The following is a 25,158-nucleotide window of genomic DNA, read 5'->3' on the forward strand; positions in this document are numbered from 1 at the left end:
ATTTCAGATGTTGATGAGTTTATCTGGGTGAAAGGGGGGAGGGGGGAAAATCCCCCTTCAATAGAGGGCCAATCCTGCCCTTCATTGTGATTGGTGAAGGTTTCCAGGTTGGCCATCTGTTTGTCTCTGATTGGACATTGGCAATCTACCAATGGGGGAAGCAGCAAGCTCTCGCTCTCTGATTGGACGTCGGCTTTCCAACATTCTGACCAATCAGTATTCTGCAAAGTTGTGCGGAAGTGGAAAGTTTTGGGGAAGTTTGAGGCGGATATGAGGCTGCGGGAGCCGAGCATGGGGGCGTCGGGGCTGCTTCTGTTCACTCTGCTGGGCTGGGCCCTTGGTTCCCTCTCCTTCACTCAGCCCTCCGACTCGGAGTTCACCTTTGTCCTCCCGCCTGGCAGAGAGGAATGCTTCTACCAGAACGCCGGCCACAACACCAGCATGGAGCTGGAGTACCAGGTGGGGCCCGAGGCTGGGCAGGGACTGCACCTCCTCAGGAAAATGCCCCTCTGACACTGCTCTGGGCTGGGGACTGTGCCCCCTTTTCAAAAAGGGTGCACTATCCAACCCCGGAAATATAATCAGCATTGAGCAGGGAGGACTAGCACAAATACTCATCCCTGTCTGAGCACAGATCCATCTGGACTCAGGGTTAAACTGACAGCTCTGAGTGTGCCTCAACTGCAATGCTAGTTTAATTTGAATGACATCAGGGGGTCTATCGAGAGAAGGCAGGAACATGCCATTGAAATTGAGGATCAGCCATGATCATATTGAATGGTGGAGCAGACTCGAAGGGCTGAATGGCCGACTCCTAGTTTTTATGTCATTTTCTTCAGGCTACTTTTGTGATTTCTTGTGATCTTATTGGGGTGGCACAGTGGTTAGCACTGCTGCCTCACAGTGCCATGGACCCGGGTTCGATTCCCGGCTTGGGTCACAGCATGATCTACCCATGTCTGAGTGGGTTTCCTCCGGGTGCTCCGATTTCCTCCCAAAGTCTGAAAGATGTGCTGGTTAGGTGGATTGGCCGTGCTAAATCCTCCCTCAGTGTACCCAAACAGGTGCTGGAGTGTGGCGACTAGGGCATTTTCACAGTAACTTTATTGCAGTGTTAATGTAAGCCTACTTGTGACTAACTTAAACTTTATTGCTGATCTCCATTTTCTCCTCTCAGAAGCAATGTAAAGATTTTTAATAAACAAAAACTGTGGCTCATTATCACTGCTGAACTTTAACATGAGGATAAACCATTGTGTATCTGGCTTGTGCTTTCCACACAGGTTATTGGCGGTGCTGGACTGGATATCGACTTTACTGTGTTTAGTCCAAAGGGCGAAAGCCTGGTCATGGAATCAAGGAGATCTGATGGTGTCCACATGTGAGTGTTCTTTCCCAGACATTGATTCAACATAGCTTGTATCTGTCAGCCAGTTGTGTGCATGATGTTCTCCTCTCTCAAGTGCTACCTGAAACGGTGTTACACTTCAACTTCCTTACAGCCTGGCCATTCTTCATGTATCTCGCTTGTGTTGTCAAGCTATTTGACTGTGCAGATGATCATAGTCATAGAGGTTTACTGCATGAAAACAGGTCCTTCGGCCCAACTTGTCCATGCCGTCCTTTCTTTTTAAAACCCCTAAGCTAGTCCCAATTGCCTGCATTTGGCCCATATCCCTCTATACCCATGTAACTCTAAATGCTTTTTAAAACACAATTGTACCCGCCTCTACTACTACTTCTGGCAGCTTGTTCCAGACACTCACCACCCTCTGCGTGAAACAATTGCCCCTCTCACCTTAAACCTATGTATCTCTCCCCTCTCACCTTAAACCTATGCCCTCTAGTTTTCAACTCCCCTACCTTTAGAACATAGAACATAGAACATTACAGCGCAGAACAGGCCCTTCGGCCCACGATGTTGCACCGACCAGTTAAAAAAAAAAACTGTGACCCTCCAACCTAAACCAATTTCTTTTCGTCCATGAACCTATCTTTGGGAAAAGATATTGACTATCTAGCTGATCTATGCTCCTCTATTTTACAGACCTCTATAAGATCACCCCTAAGCCTTCTACGCTCCAGAAAAAAAAGTCCCAGTCTATCCAGCCTCTCCTTATAACTCAATCCATCAAGTCCCGGTAGCATCCTAGTAAATCTTTTCTGCACTCTTTCTAGTTTAATATCCTTTCTATAATAGGGTGACCAGAACTGTACACAGTATTCCAAGTGTGGCCTTACCAATGTCTTGTACAACTTCAACAAGACATCCCAACTCCTGGATTCAATGTTCTGACCGATGAAACCAAGCATGCCGAATGCCTTCTTCACCACTCTGTCCATCTGTGACTCCACTTTCAAGGAGCTATGAACCTGTACCCCTAGATCTCTTTGTTCTGTAACTCTCCCCAAGGCCCTACCATTAACTGAGTAAGTTCTGCCCTGGTTCAATCTACCAAAATGCATCACCTCACATTTATCTAAATTAAACTCCAATTGCCATTCGCCAGCCCACTGGCCCAATTGATCAAGATCCCCTTGCAATCCGAGATAACCTTCTTCACTTCTGACTACGCCACCAATCTTGGTGTCATCTGTAAACTTGCTAAGCATGCCTCCTATATTCTGATCCAAATCATTAATATAAATGACAAATAACAGTGGACCCCCAGCACCAATCCCTGAGGCACACCGCTGGTCACAGGTCTCCAGTTTGAAAAACAACCCTCTACAACCACCCTCTGGCTTCTGTCAAGAAGCCAATTTTGTATCCATTTAGATAACCTCACCCTGGATCCCGTGAGATTTAACCTTATGCAACATTGGAACTCAATCCTGTCATCACCCAGTGCCCATGTGTGCAATCATCACCTGATGAAGGAGCAGCGCTCTGAAAGCTCATATCAAATAAACCTGTTGGGCTTTAACCGGGTGTTGTGACTCTTGTTACTGTACCCAATCATAAAAGCCAGGAGCCCTAGCTGAATTTCTTTCATAACTAAAATGCAGAGGTTAATTGTGGCTCTAACTAGCATACCTTGACTGAGATCAACTAACTCAACACTGACTAGGGTCAACTGTGGGATCATTCTAACACTGCACAACTCTTGAAATCCTGCCTAAGAGCTAAGTGCAGTAAAATGCTTTTCTCCACTTTTATTGCCTGTTTTTCCTGGTGTGGAAATTCTTCCCGAGTGCTTGTCGTACCTTAATTAGGTTTGTTTATGGATTTCAGAAACAAGTGGACTGGGAAATAACATGATTTATCCTACTATTAATCAAATTATTAATGTCCAGATGATCAGTTTAAATCCAGTCCCCAAGGTAACCCCAGTAGAAGCTGGGTTATTGAATATATTCAAGGCTAAGGTAAATAGATTTTTGATTGTCAAGGTTTATTGTGGAGTTATGGTCATAATCCAGTCAACCGTTATCTTGTTGAATGCTGGAACACGCTTGAGTGGCCTGCTCCTAATTGTGGTCTCAGGAATTCTGTGCTTGATCTGCATTGGCTCCAAGTCCAGCAATGAATCAGTTAAACTGAATATAATTTCAAATTCCTCTAAGGCATCACTCCTTCACATCTCTAACCCCCTACAACCTTCCAAGATCTATACACCTCTTCACTTCGGAAGAGGATCCAGAGGTGGTTCATGAGAATGAAAAGCTTAACATACGAGGAGCATTTGAGGACTCTGGAGCTGTGCTCGGTGGAGTTTAGAAGGATGAGGGGGATCTCATTGAAACTTAGAATACTGAGAGGTGTGGATAGAGTGGATATGGAGAAGATAGAGTCATAGTCGTAGAGGTTTACAGCATGGAAACAGGCCCTTCGGCCCAGAAAAGTTTAAAGGGAATATTAGGGGGGGCTTCTTCACGCAGAGAGTGGTGGGAGTGTGGAATGAGCTGCCAGATAAAGTGGTAAATGCGGGGTCACTTTTAACATTTAAGAAAAACTTGGACGGGTTCATGGATGAGAGGGGTGTGGAGGGATATGGTCCAAGTGCAGGTCAGTGGGACGAGGCATAAAATGGTTCGGCACAGACAAGAAGGGCCAAAAGGCCTGTTTCTGAGCTGTAATTTTCTATGGTTCTATTGTCCATGCCGCCCTCTTTTTTAAAACCTCTAAACTAATCCCAATTGCCCACATTTGGCCCATATCCCTCTATACCCATTGTACCCATGTAACTATCTAAATGCTTTTTAAAAGACAGAATTGTACCCGCCGTTACTACTACCTCTGGCAGCTTGTTCCAGACACTCGCCACCCTCTGAAAAAATTGCCCTTCTGGATACTTTTGTATCGCTCCCCTCTCACCTTAAACCTATGCCCTCCAGTTTTAGACTCCCCTACCTCTGGGAAAAGATATTGACTATCTAGCTGATCTGTGTCCCTCATTATTTTATAGACCTCTATAAGATCACCCCTCAGCCTCCTACGCTCCAGAGAAAAAAGTCCCAGTCTATCCAGCCTCTCCTAATAACTCAATCCAAGTCCTGGTAGCATCCTGGTAAATCTTTTCTGCACTCTTTCTAGTTTAATAATATCCTTTCTATAATAGGGTGACCAGAACTGCACACAGTATTCCAAGTGTGGCCTTACCAATGTCTTGTACAACTTCAACAAGACATTCCAACTCCTGTATTCAACGTTCTGACCGATGAAACCAAGCATGCCAAATGCCTTCTTCACCACTCTGTCCACCTGTGACTCCACTTTCAAGGAGCTATGAACATGGACCCCTAGATCTCTTTGTTCTGTAACTCTCCCCAATGCCCTACCATTAACTGAATAAGTCCTGCCTGGTTCAATCTACCAAAATGCATCACCTCGCATTTGTCTAAATTAAACTCCATCTGCCATTCGTCAGCCCACTGGCCCAATTGATCAAGATCCCGTTGCAATTGGAGATAACTTTCTTCACTGTCCACTATGCCATCAATCTTAGTGTCATGTGCAAACTTACTAACCATGCCTCCTATATTCTCAGCCAAATCATTAATATAAATGACACATAACAGTGGACCCAGCACCGATCCCTGAGGCACACCGCTGGTCACAGGCCTCCAGTTTGAAAAACAACTCTCTACAACCACCCTCTGGCTTCTGTCAAGAAGCCAATTTTGTATCCATTTAGATACCTCACTGTGGATCCCATGTGATTTAACCTTATGCAACAACCTACCATGTGGTACCTTGTCAAAGGCCTTGCTAAAGTCCATGTAGACAACGTCAACTGCACTTCCCTCATCTACCTTCTTGGTTACCTCTTCAAAAAACTCAATCAAATTTGTGAGACATGATTTTCTACTCACAAAGCCATGCTGACTGTCCCTAATCAGTCCTTGCATCTCTAAATGCCTGTAGATCCTGTCTCTCAAAATACCTTCCAACAATTTACCCACCACAGATGTGAGGCTCACTGGCCTGTAGTTCCCAGGCTTTTCCCTGCAGCCCTTTTTAAACAAAGGCACAATATTTACCACTCTCCAATCTTCAGGCACCTCACCCGTGACTATCGATGATTCAAATATCTCTGCTAGGGGACCTTCAATTTCCTCCCTAGCCTCCCACAATGTCCTGGGATACACTTCATCAGACCCTGGGGATTTATCTACCTTGATGCGCTGTAAGACTTCCAGCACTACCTCCTCTGTAATATGTACACTCCTCAAGCCATCACTATTTATTTCCTTAAGTTCCCTAACATCAGGAAAGGTACTGAAGTAAGGTGGCAGATTTTCAAGGAATGTTTGTCTGGAGTTCTGCATGACAACGTTCCGATGAGACAAGGAGATGTTGGTAGGTTACGGGAACCGTGGTGCACGAAAGCTGCGCTGAACCTAGTGAGAAAGGAAAGCGTACAAAAGGTTCAGAGAGCTAGGCAATGATAGGGATCTAGATGAGTATATGGCTCGTAGGAAGGAACTTAAGAAGGAAATTAGGAGAGCCAGAAGGGGTCACGAGAAGGCCTTGGCAGGTAAGATTAAGGAGAACCCTAAGGCGTTCTATAAATATGTGAAGAGTAAAAGGATGAGATGTGAAGGAATAGGACCTACAAAAGGTGAAGGTGAGAAAGTCTGTACAGAACCGGAAGAAATAACAGAAGTGCTTAATGAATATTTTACCTCGGTATTCACAGTGGAAAAAGACCTGGGTGGTTGTACTACAGGATTGAGGCAGACTGAAAAGATTATGTGGACATTAAGAAAGAGGATGTGTTGGAAATTTTGAATAGCATCAAGATAGATAAGTCGCCGGGGCCGGATGGGATGTACCGCAGGTTACTGTGAGAGGCGAGGGAAAAGATTGCAGAGCCTCTGGCGATGATCTTTGCGTCGTCGTTGGAGACGGGAGAGGTTCCGGAGGATTGCGGATGTGGTTCCTATTTTCAAGAAAGGGAATAGGGATAGCCCAGGAAATTACCGACCGGTGAGTCTAACCTCAGTGGTTGGTAAGTTGATGGAGAAGATCCTGAGGGACAGGATTTATGAACATTTAGAGAAGTTTAGTATGCTCAAAAGTAGTCAGCACGGCTTTGTCAAAGGCAAATCGTGCCTTCTGAGCCTGGTGGAATCCTTTGAAAATGTGACTAAACACATTGACGAAGGAAAAGCGGTAGATGTGGTTTACATGGACTTCAGCAAGGCATTCGATAAGGTCCCCCATGCAAGACTTCCCAAGAAAGTGAGAGGGCATGGGATCCAAGAGGCTGTTGCGTTCTGGATTCAGAACTGGCTTGCCTGCAAAAGGCAGAGAGTGGTTGTAGATGGGTCTTTTTCTGAATGGAGGTCAGTCACCAGTGGAGTGCCCCAGGGATCTGTTCTGGGACCCTTGCTGTTTGTCATTTTCATAAATGACTTGGATGAGGAAGTGGAGGGACGGGTTGGTAAGTTTGCCGATGACACGAAGGTTGGTGGTGTTGTGGATAGGTTGGAGGGATGTCAGAAGCTGCAGCGTGACATAGATAGGATGAAAGGCTGGGCGGAGAAGTGGCAGATGGACTTCAACCCGGATAAATGGGTAGTGGTCCATTTTGGTAGGTCAAATGGGATGAAGGAGTATAATATCAAGGGTAAGACTCTTAGCAGAGTAGAGGATCAGAAGGACCTTGGAGACTCTTAAATCGGCCTTGCAGGTAGAGGAGGTGGTTAAGAAGGCGTATGGTGTGCTGGCCTTCATTAATCGAGGGATTGAGTTTAGGAGTCAGGAGATAATGATGCAGCTTTATAAGACTCTCGTCACACCCCACTTGGAGTACTGTGCTCAGTTCTGGTCGCCTCATTACAGGAGGGATGTGGAAATGATTGAAAGTGTGCAGAGAAGATTTACAAGGATGTTGCCTGGATTGGGTGGCATGCCTCATGAGGATAGGCTGAGGGAGCTCGGTCTTTTCTCCTTGGAGCTACGAAGGATGAGAGGAGACCTGATAGAGGTGTACAAGATGTTGAGAGATATAGATCGGGTGGATAGTCAGAGGCTTTTTCCCAGGGCTGAAATGGCTGCTACGAGAGGACACAGGTTTAAAGTGCTGGGGAGTAGGTACAGAGGAGATGTCAGGGGTAAGTGTTTCACTGAGGGGGGTGGGTGAGTGGAATCAGCTGCCGTCAGTGGTGGTGGAGGCAAACTCGATAGGGTCTTTTAAGAGACTCCTGGATGAGTACATGGGACTTAATAGGATTGAGGGTTATAGGTAAGCCTAGGTAGGTAGGGACATGACCGGCGCAACTTGTGGGCCAAAGGGCCTGTTTGTGCTGTATTTTTTCTATGTTCTATGCTTTTCTCAACAGTAAATACTGATGGGAAATATTCATTTAGGATCTCACCCATCTCTTGTGGATCTGCACATAGATGACCTTGTTGATCCTCAAGAGGCCCTACTCTCTCCCTTGTTACTCTTTTGCCCTTTATGTATTTGTAGAAGCTCTTTGGATTCTCCTTTGCCTTATCTGCCAAAACAATCTTGTTTCCATTAGGAGACAAGGGTCCGAGGGTACAGCCTCAGAGGAAAGGGACAACCCTTTAGAATAGAGGAGGAGGAATTTCTTCAACCAAAGGGTGGTAAATCTATGGCATTCATTGCTACAAGCCAGAGGACAGGTCATTGAGTGGATTTAAGACAGAGAAAGATAGGTTCTCGATTGGTAAGGGGATCAAAGATTATGGGAAATGGTGGGAGAATGGCAGAGCAGACTCAATGGGCCAAATTGCCCAATTCTGCTGTGATATCTTGTGGTCTCTTGTCAATCCCTGACTTTAATTGCTCCACCTTGTTAGCCATGCAGTCAGCTGTCCTAGGTACTAAGCTTTGGACTATCCCATAAACCCCTCCATCTCTCTCCTCCAGATGTTCCTTCAAACCTTCTACCTCCTTTGGTCACCTGCCCTAATATTTCAATTTTTTTGTCTGAAATTATTAATGTAAAATAGCTTGTTTTAAAGGTGCTATAGTAAATACAAGTTGCTTTTATGTGCTTAGCAAAGTGAGCTTTAACTGATGTTTGTCCGACCTGTTCTATAGGATCGAGCCTACGATTATTGGTGATTATAAAATCTGCTTTGACAATTCCTTCAGTACCATTTCTGAGAAACTTATCTTCTTTGAAGTTATTTTTGACGATGCTGAGGAGGATTGGTCTGAGATTGCAGAGCCAGAGGAGCTACTGGACATTAAAATTGACGATATCAAGGTGAGCCAGCAACCTCGTCAGAAAACATCCGGCTGGAGCTTGGACATGCTGAGCAGATGTTGTGTAAATGCAAATACTGTCAGGTGCTACCAGAATGAAGTGTTGGAAAATCAATATCGGTTTGATTGCAACTCCAATCCCCTGAATAAGTCTTGTGCACAGTTCTGGAAGGAATTAGTGGAAGAGGAGGAGAGAAATATAAAGATACAAGTGCACATGGATAGCATTAAATTTCCTTGCATGAGGTAGTACTTTGGGAGGTCAGGCTGGGTTTTAAAAGTCTAACTTGTAGCAGGAAGAGCTGTCTGAGGAAGCTCCACAACTTTGAAATCATAGAAACACAATCTTACAGCATAGAAATCTGTTAGCTCATTACCTCTGTGCTGGCTATTTGAAACTTACCTAATTAGTTCTATTCCCCTGCCTTTTGTCCATAGCATTATAAATTTTCAAACATTTATCCACTTCTTTGTTTCAACCCTTGATAAAAATCATTCACCTAGTGGCTTCCTCCATCTTTAAATTTATCCCAACCAGTGCAAAAAAATTTTCCCTCTTCTATCAAAATCTATCAAACCCCTCTTTCAGATCTCTTCTTATTTTTCTAGTCTCTTCTAAGGGGACTAGAAATACTGAGAATGTGAATCTTTCCTGCATCTTCTTCATGGCCCGTTACAAAATGGAGTGACTACAATGGAATAGAATATTCTGCTGCCTAACCACTGAGGTCAAGACTTAGCATAAATAAAAGCAAATTATTGCGGATGCTGGAATCTGAAACCAAAGGAGAAAATGCTGGAAAATCTCAGCAGGTCTGGCAGCATCTGTAAGGAGAGAAAAGAGCTGACGTTTCGAGTCCAGATCACCCTTTGTCAAAGCTTTGACATCTGGACTCTCAACGTCAGCTCTTTTCTCTCCTTACAGATGCTGCCAGACCCGCTGAGATTTTCTTAGCATTCTTTTGACTGTTAATACTGTAGAACTTAACTTTTAAAACCTGGGATACCATTTGCTCCTTTGCTATTTATGGTTTTATCAAACTAACACACTTTTAAAGATGTCTGAACCCATTTAAAGGTTCTTCATACCACTACACCTCTGTATTTGTTCTTTCCTCCTGTCAAAATGGATTTCATTCTCCAGATTAAATTTCGCCCAACACCAATCTACTGACTCCCTCTTCAGTCATTTCCAGTCCTCAGTTACACATTGGGGAAGTAATTAATGTAGAAGATGGAGTTTGTTTATAGTTACCATCTCAATAACTGTTGATCAATCTTTCAGGAGTCAATTGGAAATATGAACACCAAACTGGCAAAGAGTGTGCAGATCCAGGCCATCCTCCGAGCCTTTGAGGCACGGGATCGCAACCTGCAAGAGAGCAACTTGGGACGGGTCAATTTTTGGTCAGCTGTCAATCTGGGGGTGATGCTGGTGGTGTCATTTGTCCAGGTCTACATGCTGAAAAGTCTCTTTGATGACCGCAGAAAAGTACAAACATGAACTTTAAGATAAGGACAACTGAAGCAGAGGCGTGAACTGGTGTGGTTAAATGGCTGCAGATCCTTATGCATGTTTTGGGATGGCTGTTTATGATATTACTGCTTTTGGAGTTACTTGGGGCATTGGGATAAGCTCAGCAAGACTGGCAAGTGAATTGTTCGAAGTGGACTGGACAAGGATAGGTACACAGAATATTTTCAATGTTAAGCATGTACTCCTGAGGTCAGTGTGTTTACTATTAATAAACTGGAGACAGGTTCTGGAAGTCAGGAATTTCACCCTGTTTGAGGATCAGAGCATTTAATAAGCAGTTTAGCTCAGATTTTAAATGTAATTAAGATAGTTAGACTTATTTATGAAGTCTTGAGGAGGATCAGCTCGGAGGGAGATAGGAGCCTCTGGGATGGGACAATGTATAATCCAGTTGGGTAGGCTGCAGATCTGTGCCACAATTCCCTGCAGTTGGGAGGGAGGTTGGTTGCCCTGAACACACACTGTAGGGAGGAGGTTGGCTGCAGGTCTCCCATTGGGAGGCGTGGGGGTGGGAAGAGAGGTTTTTTTAAAAAAATAATAAGTACGGTTAAAATGTTAGTGACCAGGATTGTTCACGTTATGTCCAATTGGCTGCATGTGGCCTGCATCAGAAGACAAAGGGAATTGATCCACAGGTCTGATCTGAATTGAGTGGTTGTTTTTTGGTGTCTCCCTCCAAACTGCAAGTCAATTTTTATGCAAGTAGCAGCTTTATTATTAAAAGTGCTTTAATCTGGCGTAGATCTTGCATATTTACTGATGTTTGCCACAATTCTCACTGACTGACAAATGAACTTAGTAACCCAGGTGTTGGGAGAACTGTTCCTTTGATAGATATTAATAAGCTGGTTATACTGGGCATAATTTCAGTTTGCAGATGAGACAAAACTTAAATATAGTGAATCTTAGAATCCCTACAGCACAGAAAGAGGCCATTCGGCCCATCGAGTCTGCACCGACCACAATCCCACCCAGGCCCTACCCCCACATATTTACCCACTAATCCGTCTAACCTACGCATCCTAGGACACTAAGGGCAATTTTAGCTTGGCCAATCAACCTAACCCACACATCTTTGGACTGTGGGAGGAAACCGGAGCACCCGGAGGAAACCCACGCAGACACGAGGAGAATGTGCAAACTCCACACAGTGACCCAAGCCAGGAATCGAACCCAGGTCCCTGGAGCTGTGAAGCAGCAGTGCTAACCACTGTGCTACCATGCCGCCCCTAAACAATAATAATAATAAACAATGAGGACAGACTGGTGAATTGGGCAGACACACAGTAGATAAAATTTAACATGTGATATTTGGTAGGAAGGACAAGTTGAGAAGGCTGTTAAAGCATATGGAGTATTTGGCTTTTAGGAGGTATTGTACGTATAAAAACAAGAAGGTTTATATAAAACATAAGTGAGGCTTCAGCATAGAATCTATGATTTGATTTTCCTTTAATTATTTTGGATGTGCAATCCTTCTTAGATTTCTGGTGCTGTCATCAGAGGAAGGCACCTAATGCAATCAGATGACAAAACATTGAATACAGTGCCTAAACCTTGTATTATCACAGTTATTTATATAGCACCTTTAACATACAGGAGTATTATAAAACATGACAGACGCAATGAGATTTTAGGTCAGGTCACAAAGCATAGGAGAGAATTCCAAAATATTTAAGAATTAGAATAAATCTCAAGCATGGGCAGGGGGGGAAAGGAAGTGGCCAGGGGGGGGAAGGGGAGTGGCCAGGGGGGGGGGGGGAGTGGCCAGGGGGGAGGGGAGTGGCCAGGGGAGGGGAGTGGCCAGGGGAGGGGAGTGGCCAGGGGAGGGGAGTGGCCAGGGGAGGGGAGGGGAGTGGCCAGGGAGGGGGTGGCCAAAAACAAGGGTGAAAATTTTAAAAGAGATGATTGCAAAACAATGTAGGTCAGTGAGCACAGGGACGATAGGGTGAACTGGACCTGGTGGCAGTTAAGAGATGGGCAGCAGACATTTGGATAAATTTCATCAAGGATTTCCTACAAGTCTTTGGACTTCACCTTCATTGTATAACGTTAATTCACTTCCAGAAAACTCAATGCTTGCTGGCCAGCTGTCAGCCACATTTCTGCCCTATGCCCACTTTATCCAATATTAAATACCTGGCCAAGCCCCACCTCTTCCCCACACACCAGCTGTTGGCTTTTGTTAGTGAAATTTCCCAGGAACTGATTCAACATTACCCGAGAGAGAAAAGCAAGCATGAATCCCAAGCCCAGTGAAAGGTGCTCCAGCTGCCCCCTCCCACCCCCCGTGCCCCCCCCAAAAAGACGCCGACAGTCCCCAATCCACAGGAGACAGTCAAAATTTGCATCAACTCCAAATTCAGATTCAATAAGTGGATTTTAAACTACTTTAAATTAAACAAAACATCAAGCCAGTAATACATGAGCCTTCCCCACAGGCGAAACTGTACAATTTTATTCCCAAAGTAATTTACAAAAGCAAAAATATACAGAAGGTAAAAAGATTGCCATAAAAAGATGCAGCTGCTCGATTGCTGAATTCATAGAATCAGAATGGTTAGGACACAGGAGGCCATTCAGCCCACTGTGAATTTGTCACTCTGCAAATTTGGAAATTGTGCCCTGCACACCCAAGTCTAGGTCATTAATACAGATCAAGAAAAACAGTGGTCCTGATACCAATTCCTGGGGAACACCACGACATATCTTCATCCACTCAAACAATCAACCATTCACCACAACTCTTATTCCCAGTCTTTCGCCCAAGAGAAGAATTTGGGCCAGTGTCTAAAAGCTTACTGCTTTGGATGGAACCGTCACTGAGGCCAGAAAGTTGGGGCTAAATTGGGCCTTAGTGAGCTAAACTGGCAGGAACACATGGACATTGAGGATAGAATTGTATGATTTCGTTCAGCATTCAGTGAGGTCCTGAGTAGAAGACAGCAAGCTTTTTAAAAATGTCTTTGTATCTGAAAATCATCTATAGGTGTGGAGTCAGTTACACTGAGTGTAACTGGCTTGTAATCATGAGTATTGAAAACCCAGTGCACTGAAGTACAGAGTTCAGAACGGCTTTCCTGTCTGTTTGTACACAAAGTGTCTCCCCATTTCAGTGGTTGTCTCATCACACAACTTGTAAAGGTTATTTAGAATGATCTGTACAGATTTCACACTCCGTGGAAGGGCTGGCAATGGTTATTCAAGAATGCTTGATCAATAGATTGTTTTTTAAACACCTGCCCCATTACAGGAAACACAACATTTGACTATAACTTCAACAGGTATAAATCCTGCAACCTCGCATTAAACCCAATCAACTCACCTTTCAGAATACTGTTACCCAGCCAGTAATCCTCTACCCGCTCCGCAGTGCTCCAATACTGCGGACGGCGCATTACAGATCAGGACATCTTCCCACAAAATCCTGCCAAAGATCTACACAAAATGCAGAATGCCAGGACAGATTTTCAGATTTCTTGTCTTTATCGTCCCTTCCCACATATCCAAATTAAACCAATTTAGTTAAATCTTATTTTAAAACATCTTTGGCCTAGGACTTTAATCTGTGATCATCAGCATTAAGGGTGCAGAACCCTTAAACCAGCGTCAATGTATAATCATCAACTTTAAAGTAGAAAATAAATTAGATCAGATCCCAAGTTGATTGTCAATAAATATTGTGCAAATGTTCAGATCCATTAAAATTGCAGCTTTCAAAAAATCCCACATAAACTGGAGAGATCTTCTTTAAACAAAGTGAGGGGAGAGTAATGACAGGCAACCGGACTAGCAAATTGTGCCCAGGCTACTGGAAAGGGTTTGTGTTAGTGAATCCACACTGAAGCATTGTGCGCAGGGAGCAGCAGATGAGAGTCTGAGATGGGGGAGTATACGCAGAACCTGGGCTTGCAACTGTAATTAGAGATAGTCTACTAAAGCAGGTAGAAAATAGTGGGACACATTCAGTAGCCAGGTCTTGAAGGCACTGCTGGAGGTGGACGCCTAGATACAAGAGAAAAGCAGAACATTTAGAACAAACTGATCAAGAAAACATCTCTTCACTTCCAGACATATAAAAGGCACACACACAGAACACCTGATCTGTTCCTTACCTGTGATGAGGTCTCATTCAAGTAGATGAGCTGCTTCACGTAATTTGAAGAATCAGAAGCAGTTTCCATACCAATTCTCAGCACAGGGATCTTTATATCAGCTTTATGTTTGTTTCAAACAGTACAAATCTATGCAATTATAAGATGCTCAGATTGTGTACTTCAGTGGCCATGTACATGTGGACACAATGTGATTCAGGCAGCGCACAAAAACAGCGTTTTGGTTCAGAAAAGGGAAAGTCTCATCTGAAGAATTGGAACCCCAGCTCCAGCTTAATCTACTCTTAGTGCAGACTCCATAATACCCCAGTGTCAGCCAGAGAGCAGCACAGCCTCCGACAACAGGTCATTTTTCAGTAACTTTTAAGTATTGTCAATATTGGGAAGTTGATAAAGGAAAAGAAAAACATTCCATTGACAGGAAAATTGATAATAGGACAAGGTATGAAGGGGTAAATGAGAATTTCTTTAATAACTCAGTTGTTTTAATCTGGAATGCATTGCTTGAAAAGGTGGAAGCAGACTCAGTAGCAACTTTCAAAATAGAATTGAATAATTAACTTAAAAATGGCCTTCTGTACTGTAAGATTCTCTAATGGGCATCAACAATTGTGTTGTAGTGTGAAACAACAGATATGCCCTCTCCACAATGAGGGAAACATTTTGTAATTTTGGAATAGTGATTGGAGAAGCAAAGTGCAGGACAGTCCCAACATCCTGAGACCACTTCAAGTTTGAAAACCACTCCTGACCTCTGCAATATTTAGTGGAAGCATCAGAGATGCTATCTATCCCCTTGCCTCTGAGCAAGCACATCTCCTTCGCCCCTTCACTGGCTGCGTTTCCTCTCCCCCAGAATCAGAAAACAGGGAAACAGATGACAAAGACACAAGAGGAAGGCTCCTTCTACTGTCGATCCCTTTATTTCAGCTCATTACCGTACAGAATGTAGGCACTTCATTTCAAATCAGTTAACAGTCAATAGAATCACACACCAGGAGTGAGAACATTCAGGGATCTGTTAGAGCAGAGCCCTGACTGGAACAGGTCCCTGAATTTGATGAAATCATAGAAAGGAAAAGGATTCAGTCACTAACATTGTAAAACATCATTAATTAATTCAGTTATTTTCTCTAGAAATCATAGTTTGTAGAAAGATCTTCAGCATCCGTGATCGAGTTCTGCCATTTATGTGACTACAAAAACCAACAAGAGTTTTAAGTTAATTTGCCAGTGGTGCAGCTTCTTCCTGTGGAGACACTGCCCAAAAATGCACAAGTTACATTCTCTTTATTGCAATTGTGATAAAGCATCAAGGATTAGACCCAAGTGCCTCCATGAGATTCTTCCTCTCAAACTTGGAGAAATTAGTTTTAATTCAATAACTAATATATTTTATATAAAACTGGTCCCACCAACAGTAGGACAGCAAGACACAATCATTAGGGCGTTTCAGAGGTTTCTAATGTGGGGCTGAGTCAATACTATAACCCATTTCCACCCACCTGCAGAGAGAAATCCCTCTCAAATGTTGTTCCATTTCTTTTATTGGCCAATTCAGCTCCAGATAATTTTGCCCTGGAGTGAGTGTGTCTAGGGAGGGGTTGGGGGAGAGAATTGAGTGCATGCAACAGGAATCCCTACTGTTCTTTCCTGATTTTTCCCTTTCCCCATCTAAATAAACTATTTTAACTCTTCCTAAAGCAAGAATTTCCTGCAGCAAACTTCTCCCGCTAGAGAAAGCCACTGATTTTAGTATTAATGCCCAATTCCCTCTGGGAAAGGAATTCAGTTCAGCAGCAGGCAGTATCACGCACCTACAGGCACATAGACACCACCTCCCAAAAGCTTGGGCATACAATTCCCACGCAAAACATTAGGAATTTGTGGTTATCACAACATCTTCAGGAAGCAGATTCCAGTTTTGAAACCAGGGCTGGAAAACTGGAACAAAACTGAGAAAATGTTTGAAATACACACGGTTAAATTAGTATCTGATACAGAACAAGTTCAACCTCTCATTCCCAGGTGTTACCTTGTGAATTTTCCAACATGTTCAGTTTTGATTCCATTTTTCAGTTCTGAGAGGTTTCCTTACAACCGCTGAACGGGGAATTTAATGAACACAGGCTACACTTTGAGTGATCTGAGTTGCTACCTCTTAAGTCAGTGCTTAAAACAGAAATAACTGCAGATACTAAAGGCAAGTGAATAAGAGCAAGGTACAAAAGGACAGCAACCCAAGAGGGACCAGGTACCACATTCAGGGCAGGGTGAGCAAGGACTGAGTGTAACCGTGTACAGGGAAAGCAGGTGTGATGGGAGCTGGTACTCCATGGGGGAAAGCTGGCCCCTGAACTAAAGGACAGGTTAATTAAGTTCTACTTTGGATCAATTAGTACACAAGCTACACCTATAGCTGCATCCAAGCCCATTTAATGATTATTTACAGGACTCCAACTAGAAGTTTTTGAATACAAGAATTTCCTGGCTTGTGCATACACACCAGGAATCCTGATTTAGCCGATTCTTAGCTATGATACTTTGAACCGAATAAATGCAAGAAAAAGTAGATAACATACCAGTTTGATGTAGAGACAAATTAACAAATAATATCCCCCCCTCCACACAGGTACAATCCCAATGTTGCTGGTTCTCCAGCTCACATTGCCTGATATCTGGTGGAACTGGTGTCAGGTCTGTGAGAGATAACACCCAGTGAACTGAGCTTGGGAAGCACTGCAGGAACGCAAACAGCCAGAAACATCCAACACAAGTTTCTAGGACAAAAAGAACCATAAACTCTTCATCACAACCATTCAACAACACAATGAATGGAGATGGTCAAGTCTTAGGGCTTTTTACAGTTTGTAATTGTCAACAGTTGAATGACAGTCTCTGGGCAGCTAGGAGTGGGTCAGAACAAGTGCAACATTCAGCTGTGAATAAATCTATAGACAGATGCACACATCTGTAGGAGGCTGAAAGGACATCACTGGCTGAGCTCAGCCTGTCACGTATGACCCCAAATCATCTACATTCCTGAGACTCAGATCCTGCCTTCATTGGAAATAAACCCCTGGTCGTTGGACTTTAAAACAAAAATCAAAGATAGTGATCAGATTCTTCAAGCCGCTGTATTTTCATACAAACGACCCATCAGCTAGGAAATAAACCTAGTCAGCGCATGATTCATAGCACTTTCCACCTCCACCCAGGATTTGCTCTCCTTGATACCAGCTTCCTAACAAGGATCTCCTCTTGGAAGACCTCTCTGCCAAAGATCCATCTCTCTTCTCTGACTACTCCATCCAGGGTTTGCCCAGCTTTATTGCTCACCCCCTCCCATTCTGATACCCCATCAGAATTTACTGTTTGATAACTTCTTTTTGTCTCACTCCAATTATCCCTCCAGAGGGGATAGTTTGCTGTTGCACTCCCTAATTTCATTGATTCCTCTCTCATTCTCAGCCCGCTGACCTCACTGCATTTTAACAGCTCTCTCCCAGCTCCAATTTGTACCCTCACCTTTCCTAGTTTATTCAAGGCCACAGGATGTGAGGGAACAGGATGCGTTCAAACACCCGACACTCTCTGCCCTGATCACTTGCAGCATCAGACAGAGTGTAAAGCCGTGGATATTTATTACTTCCTCCCACACCTCAAAAAATGTAAGTAGATGCTTGGAGACAGGACAAGTTAACATGGTTATAACTCTTTCATTTATGCAGAATTGCTGGGAACAATGATCCCAACAAATGAACAAAAGGCACTGAGACGATTTTGCTGTTTATTTTGGGAGTGCAAAGTTTCTCAATCAGGAGCAAAGGGGCAGTGAGTGAGAGAAATTGTCTCCAGTTCTAGTTCTAGGGGAACAAACAACCAAATAGTAAATTCTTGTTTAAATAAAGTTCAGTTAAGAACAGCTTGGTGCTCCCAGCTAGTGTGAAAAGCCAAGAGGTCTGGATAACACTCTGGTAAATGCGGGTCCTGCCCTTCACACCACTACTGCCCCTCAGCGGATTAAATGCATGAGAATGAGGTCAGGCTAATCACCAACTATAGCCTACAATAAAATGCTTCACAGGATAAATCCCACTGTTTAATCCAGTAGGGAATGCTCGGCTGTTCGGATAATTGTGGGCCGGGTCGGAGCAGCGGGTGGTCTTCTGCTGAAGGGAGACAAAACAAAATGGGGGTCAATATAATGGGGAAAGAAACAGGAGCAAGCCAGCGTTCAATTCAACAACAACTGGCCAGGTGTCAATACACAGCTGGTATCTGCTTTCATATTTTTCTTTCCACCCCTCCAATCATATTGTTCCATAATTTCACACAAGAAGAAATGGAACTGAACTGCGTTTATTCACTGGGATAGGGCCACATCGTAGCCCAGGGTTACCCCCCAATGCCAGAATGAGTCAAAGTCACAACAGTACAGAGCCACAGTTTAAACCATCAGCCTGAAGTTCAGAGAGCTTCCCATTGTCAGAGGTGCAGCATTCCCTCATGGTTCAGTTTTGGACCATCTCATTTACCACCCCATATGCCAGTCCCCAGCCAAGTTCCCCCAGTGGAAAGACTCATTATCAGAATGGTCATTTCTGAGTGAAATATTAACAGTACAGCGTAAAGGAGAACGGAGATTGAGTGCAAGCACTGGGTATAGACAGAATCCTGGCTCAATTAGTTCCCCCTCTAACCCAGAGTGAGCAATGCCAAAGTCCAACAGCAATGCACTGCCTCGTCCAGTCTGACGCTTACACTTTATATTCAGTAACTGTCAGGTTGAACCCCAGATTCTTGTCGCCTCGCGTACCATCCCCTGGCCCCCAGTCCCATTGGTCATCCTTAGTCCAGTGCACAGCAAAACAGACAAGACATTTATCACAAGTCAATTTGTCACAGCTTTCACTCAGTCTACAGAACAAACAGAACGGATTGAGGGACTCTCCTGTTAAATCAGTGGATACAATGTTGGGGTTCGGAGGTTCACATTCTACAATGTGCTGAGGTTGCAATGAGATCAAGGACATGTGTAATGTAAACACAAAAAAAAAGCACAAGCTGGACAACACAAAATAAACACTGGCCCTTTCATTCCTCATTAATAGGCAACGTTCTGCACTTGCCGATCCTGGGATGTTCTCCCAGCACAATATTACACCTAAATGCCCAGACCACAGTTTCTAAGGCTCCAAAGTAACTACCACCCATGTGCAACACACATATGTATGCATATACACACACACACACACGTATGAACATACACGCATGTACGCATACATTCACGCACACACCCCAGCCTGTTCAGAAGACCTACACTGACTGCCCCAGCTTCCCTACCCTGGCGGAACCATTCCACATCTCAGGGCTCAAAGGAAAAGAAATGTAAAAGAGAATCCTTTTTTCAGTATGAAAAACAGGAGGGGAAGGGTACTGCAAATAAGGTTCAGGGACAGCAGAGGTAGAACTGCATAAATCTCCAAACATTGGGCGACGGGGGGAAGTGTGGAAAAGCTTCAGGAATCAGCGAGAGAGTCACAAATGGCTGAGTCAAAGGGAAATCTTATTTTACTGATGTGAGGTGGAGGTTACAGAATGGCATGAACAGGCAATTGCCATAAACAGAGGGAGATTCAAGCACTTGTGGACGGACACACACACACACAATTCCAGCAGTGTGGGTTTGGAGTGTTGAGACATACCTGGGTAATCCGGGAGGTCCAGGTGGGATACGTGCTGGCCTGGAAGGAATCTGAGGTGGTGCCCCAAAGGCATCGTTAGTGGGAATAGGTCTGGAGGGAATAGGAGGAGCACCAAAGCCTCCTACAGGAGTTGGTAATAACATCGGACTGGGAGTCGGTCCCCTGACCCCAGGAGGCCGACCTGGTGGGCCCACTGCAGAATGGGGTCGGCGCTGAGGTGTTGGACTGTGGGAGGAACAAAGCAAAAACTTTAATTACAATCTGACCTTTCAACGAATGTGCCATGCTGTAGATCCCAGACCCAGACCCCACCCCTCGTCAGCACCCCCCACCCCCGTCTGCACCAGCCCCATCTGCCCCTACCTCACTCAGCCATGTCACCTACACCACAGCCACCCACTCCCCCCCCCACCGCACAACCCTGCTGCTCCCCAACCCCTCCCACTGCTTGTCTTTTGCAATCCTAGCCCCACAAACCCTGCTACCACAAAATCTCCACCACCCCCAGCCTACCACCAGATTCGGCCTGCTTGTTGATGGTGTTACCGGAGTGGGGGGGGGGGGGGGGGAGAGGGGAGAGAAGGTGGAGTGAGAGACGCGGTCGATGGTTATCACAAAGCAGAGATTGATGAAACACAGCACTTTGTGAATGGCTGGGTCTGAGGCTACAGTCAGATGCATTTGCCCACTTACTTTCCCTACCCCCAGCCCAGATTCTCAGTCCCGTCAACCCTCACATTTGCCTACCTGTGTCCCCCTGACTGGACAGAGAGCCAGGAGTCATCGACTGGGGGAGGCAGGGGTGCAGTGATGGTGGTAGTACTGATGTCCCCAATGATGCGGAGAGCTTCTTTGATGGCATGATACATTCGCAACATTTCATCCCGTCTCTGTGCTTGCTCAGCCGACTCCTCCATTAAGCTGCTTTGGTCAGTGGACGAGTACAAGAAAGCGAGGAGCTCCGAGTGGATAAAATCCTTGGTCTGTCACAAGTAAAGCAGTTACTTTAAACTTAGTGTGTGGTCAGTTTCCCACTGGAGAATAAGATTCTCCCTCTGCTGCAGTGACAGTCAGACAGTACCCACTGGCTATTTCACCATCAGGAACACTGCAGTGGGCACTACTGGATGGGTTCAGCCCGACACTAAATCCCTCCTGGTCCCCCTCTCCTCCACTGGTGGCCATGGTGCCTCCGAGTCACAAGGCTCCAGGTTCAAGTCGCTCTCGAGGGCTGGGACACCTCATCCAGCACTGAATTGAATGCTGCAGTGATAGCGCTGCCATCTATCAGATCAAACAGTAAACTGAGCCCCCTGTCTGCTCAGGTGGGGGTAAGAAATCCCAAAGCATTATTTTGAATAGAACAGGGGAGTAATCCCTGGATCCCCGACCAATATGTACCCCTTAATCAATATTAAAAGCAGATTATCTGACCACTGTCACATTGCTGTGTGTGGGATCTTGCTGTGAGAAAATTAGCTGCCATCTTTCCTCCATTACAACAGTGATTACACTTCAACCTGCTGCACTGGCTGCAAAATATTGATGTATGGTAATCATGAAAGGTGCTTTATAAACACACTCATAATAACTCTCCCCCGTAACCAAACAACCCTTCTTCCCCGCTTTCCCTCCACCAATCCTTCTGCGACCTTCCCCACCGACTGATATTGAAGTAGACCTCACAGACATGGCTTCTCACTTGTCCTAATGGGTTTCTGACATTTCTGACATTCTCCAACTAGCTCTGTTTCCATTCTTAATCCAGTTGGTGTTAAAACCATCAGCTATGCCTCTGCCACTTGCAGAGTGCTGTTCCGACCAGCACCCATATTCTATCCGCTATAATCTGTAGGACACCCCCTCCATGCAGTCTTAAAGAAAATGAACATTTTAAATGAAACCAGAGATAAATTTTCCACTGACCCCAGACTTCTCCCTCCCCCTCAAACATCTGCAGCAAAACTTACATTGTTGATCATGAGGTGCATGATGGTCTTTGGCATCAGATCCCTGATCGATTTATTGACGATCCCCATGTAGGAATCCACCAGATTACGGATAGTCTCAACCTGTCGCTCTAGCTGGGGGTCCATCGAAAAAGTATCTGGACTGCTGCCCCCCTCATCATTCTCAGCCTATAGGACACAATCAACAGTTAGAGCAAGGGTGACTCCATGCTGCATAACTCTCATCATCCACTGGAGCCAGAACACTCCAGCTCCTCAGAGCGTTGACCTCGTGTTGGGATTTGTCCCCTTGGGCAGTCACCCTCCAGTTTACATTACAATCAAGTATGTGCCAGCAGAGTGCAACCATGAAAGGCTTCACACTTTCCAGCCAGGGTCCCTCCACAATAAACCATGGTCACTTCCTAAAACTCTTGTCCAAACATATTTAAGGGGGACAGAACAACAGTCCAGGGAGGTATGGACATACGTGGTGCGAAAAATAATGAAATCCTTACAAAGGGAGAGAATAGAAAGACATCTAGAAAAGAGAAATGCAATAAATAGCATGGATTTCAGAAAAGCAAAGCTTGTTTGACCAGCCTTATTATTTTGAAATGGTAACAGAGTACATAATGGTTATGTAGGATTTATCTGGATTTTCAAAAGGCCTTTGACAAGGAGACCTATAATAGACCAATGAATAAGGTCAGAGACTGGCGGGTCGAGAGAAGTGGCAGGACAGATTGCTCGCTGGCTTCAGGACAAGATAGTGGCAGTAAAGGGCAGTCAGAGTGGCGGAGGGTGGGAACTGGTGTTCCATAAGGATCAGTGCTGGGATCAGTGCTGTTCACAATTCACATTAATGATTTTGATTTTAGATCAACTCACAAGTTTCTAAGTTTGCAGATGACCCCATATTGGGGAAGGAGGGAGGGAAATGAAGTTTGAGAGCGACATGTGCGAGTCCCAAACAAGAATCTTGAACTTAAACAAAGCCAATTACACAAGTATGAGGGGAGATCTGGATAAAGCTAATCGGGTAAATAGATTGAAAGATACGAGGATAAATGAACAGTGGGAAACATTTCAAAGTTTTCAATTTAAATATATTTTCTTTTGAAAATAAATACTCAACAAGATCCGTGGCTGTTGAAGGAGGTTAAGGCTTGCATTAAATTTTTAGAAAAAGAGGCCTATAATCTTGCAAAGAGCAACGAGTCTGAGAATTGGGAATGATTCAGCAAAAGATCACCAAAAGGTTGAAAAAAGGAAAAGAGCAGGGAGGCTATGCTGGGAACTATATAAAATGTAGGTTAAGCCACAGCTTGAATATTGTGCATTTCTGGAATCCACGTTATAGGAGGGTTGTGATAGCACTGGAAAGGGTGCAGAGGAGAATTACCAGGATGTTGCTTAGGCTAGAGGGTTTGGTTATGAGGAGAGATTAGATAGACTGGGTTTCTTTTCCTTGGAGCAGAGAAGACGGAGGGTGGACATGATTGGGATGTATAAAATTATGAGGGACATAGAGTATACAGGAAGAAACTTTTTCTCTTGGTGGAAGAATCAATGACCAGGGGCCGGAGGTAGAGGGGATGTGAAGAAAAACATTTTCACCCAGAGGTAGGTGGGAGTCCGGAACTCCCTGCCTGAAACGGTGGGGGAGACAGAGACCCTCATAACATTTTAAGTATTTAAACGTGCACTTGGAATGCAAGGCACAGAAGGCTAGGGGCCATGTACTTGAAAATGAGATTAGAATAGTTAAGGTGGTTGTTTTTGACTGGCATGGATGTGATGGGCCAAAGGGCCTTTTCTGTGCTGTAGACCTCTGACTCTATGTAGAATACTTGGGTTTTCAAAAGGCATTCAGCAAGTTTCCACCAAAAGGTACCCAAGATATGGGCTGATTGAGTTGGGTGTAATATATTATAGAGGATTGGTTAACAGACAGGAAACAAAGGGTAGGGATACATGAGTAATTTTCACAATGGCAGGCAGTAACTAGTGGAGTGCCGCAGGGATTAGGTGTGAGGCCTCAGCTTTTTACAATCTATATTGGTGACTTTGATACGTTATTCTCCATCTCTTCTAAATCTGCTGACAATACAAAGATAGGTGGGAATGGAAGCTGTGAGGAGGACACAAAGAAACTGCAAAGCAATATAGACAGGGTAAGTAAATGGGCAACAAAACACCAGGTGGAGTATAACCTGGGTGAATTTATTAATTTTGGTCACAAGTATAGAAAAGCAAAAACTTTTTTAAAAAATGTGTGAAACTTGTAAATGTCTTGGGCGAGTCCGTACAAAGAGCACAATGTTAGCACAGGTGTAGCAAGCACTTAGGAAGATAAATGGCAAGTTGTCCTTTATCGCGAGGGGATTGGAGTACAGGAATAAAGAAATTTTGCTACAATTGGACAGGACTTTGGCGAGATCACAGCTGGGATAGTGTGTGCAGTTTGGGTCTCCATAGTTAAGGAAGGATACACTTGCATCGGAGGCAGTATAGCAAAGGTTCACTAGTTTGATCCCTGGGATTAGAAGGTTGTCCCGAGAGGCTGAGGTAAATCGGGCTTCTATGGAGCTCCAAAGAATGAGAGATGATCTCACTGAAAGATTCTAAAGGGGCTTGACGGGGGATTCTAGAACATGGGAGTAAGTTCTCAGGATAAGGGGCCAATCATTTCAAACTGAATGGAGGAGAAATTTCTTTCCTCAATAAATTGCGAATCATTCTCTACTGCAGAGAGTTCTGGATTTTCCATCATTGAATATATTTAAGGTTGAGATAGACTGATTTGAGGAGAAATTAGACATGCATTTGAGGGAGGATGGATAGAGGGTTAAGAGGGAGGATGCTCGAGTGGAGCATTAACACCAGCATGCTGATGGGCTGAATGGCCTGCTTCTACGTGATCCAATGAGTGGTCAGGGACATTACTCAATTTACACACGAGACACAAAACAAGTCTCAGCTTCCTGGCCCAGAGGTGGGACTTTCACGAGCACAGCTGAAACTTACATTCTCCCTCTCTGGATAAACCCCTGCCCTCAGGAATGATGCCTTCCAACTATCCACATCCTCCTGCGACTCACACGCCAACTCAATTTGCCGATAGTCCTTATAAACATTCCTGCAGAAGAGGAGATT

The 25,158-nt window shown here is 44.5% G+C and overlaps 2 protein-coding genes across 7 annotated transcripts in view; one reads left to right on the forward strand and one right to left on the reverse strand.

Annotated features, from left to right (window-relative positions):
- The first annotated feature begins 234 nt into the window (after positions 1-234).
- On the forward strand, positions 235-10,968 carry LOC144507715 (transmembrane emp24 domain-containing protein 1-like). 3 transcript variants are annotated; one of them, XM_078234931.1, is made up of 4 exons: positions 235-459; positions 1,284-1,381; positions 8,523-8,691; positions 9,976-10,968. In XM_078234931.1, exons 1-4 carry the CDS (start codon positions 271-273, stop codon positions 10,192-10,194), a joined length of 675 nt encoding a protein of 224 aa, XP_078091057.1. In that variant the 5' UTR covers positions 235-270; the 3' UTR covers positions 10,195-10,968. The 3 variants fall into 3 exon arrangements, 1 of the variants encoding a protein (XP_078091057.1); XR_013500134.1 differs by having other exon boundaries at positions 247-459; positions 8,523-9,401; positions 9,616-10,968; XR_013500135.1 differs by lacking the exon at positions 9,976-10,968 and adding an exon at positions 9,636-9,854 and having other exon boundaries at positions 247-459; positions 8,523-9,331.
- A 1,681-nt stretch (positions 10,969-12,649) lies between these two features.
- Positions 12,650-25,158, reverse strand: part of LOC144507716 (dynamin-2-like) — a 53,448-nt gene continuing 40,939 nt past the window's right edge. For 2 of the 4 annotated variants that reach the window (XM_078234935.1, XM_078234934.1), the window contains exons 15-19: positions 25,030-25,141; positions 22,021-22,188; positions 20,798-21,033; positions 20,051-20,275; positions 12,650-14,232 (exon numbers count right to left, since the gene is read on the reverse strand). In XM_078234935.1, the coding sequence (XP_078091061.1) occupies positions 14,193-14,232; positions 20,051-20,275; positions 20,798-21,033; positions 22,021-22,188; positions 25,030-25,141 (781 nt within the window). In that variant the 3' untranslated portion in view covers positions 12,650-14,192. Of the gene's footprint in view, positions 14,233-15,238; positions 18,515-20,050; positions 20,276-20,797; positions 21,034-22,020; positions 22,189-25,029; positions 25,142-25,158 lie in introns of those variants that run through there. The other 2 variants (XM_078234933.1, XM_078234932.1) reach the window with 1 other exon arrangement.

Source organism: Mustelus asterias, chromosome 19 (genome assembly GCF_964213995.1).
Source record: "Mustelus asterias chromosome 19, sMusAst1.hap1.1, whole genome shotgun sequence".
Lineage (NCBI taxonomy): Eukaryota > Metazoa > Chordata > Chondrichthyes > Carcharhiniformes > Triakidae > Mustelus > Mustelus asterias.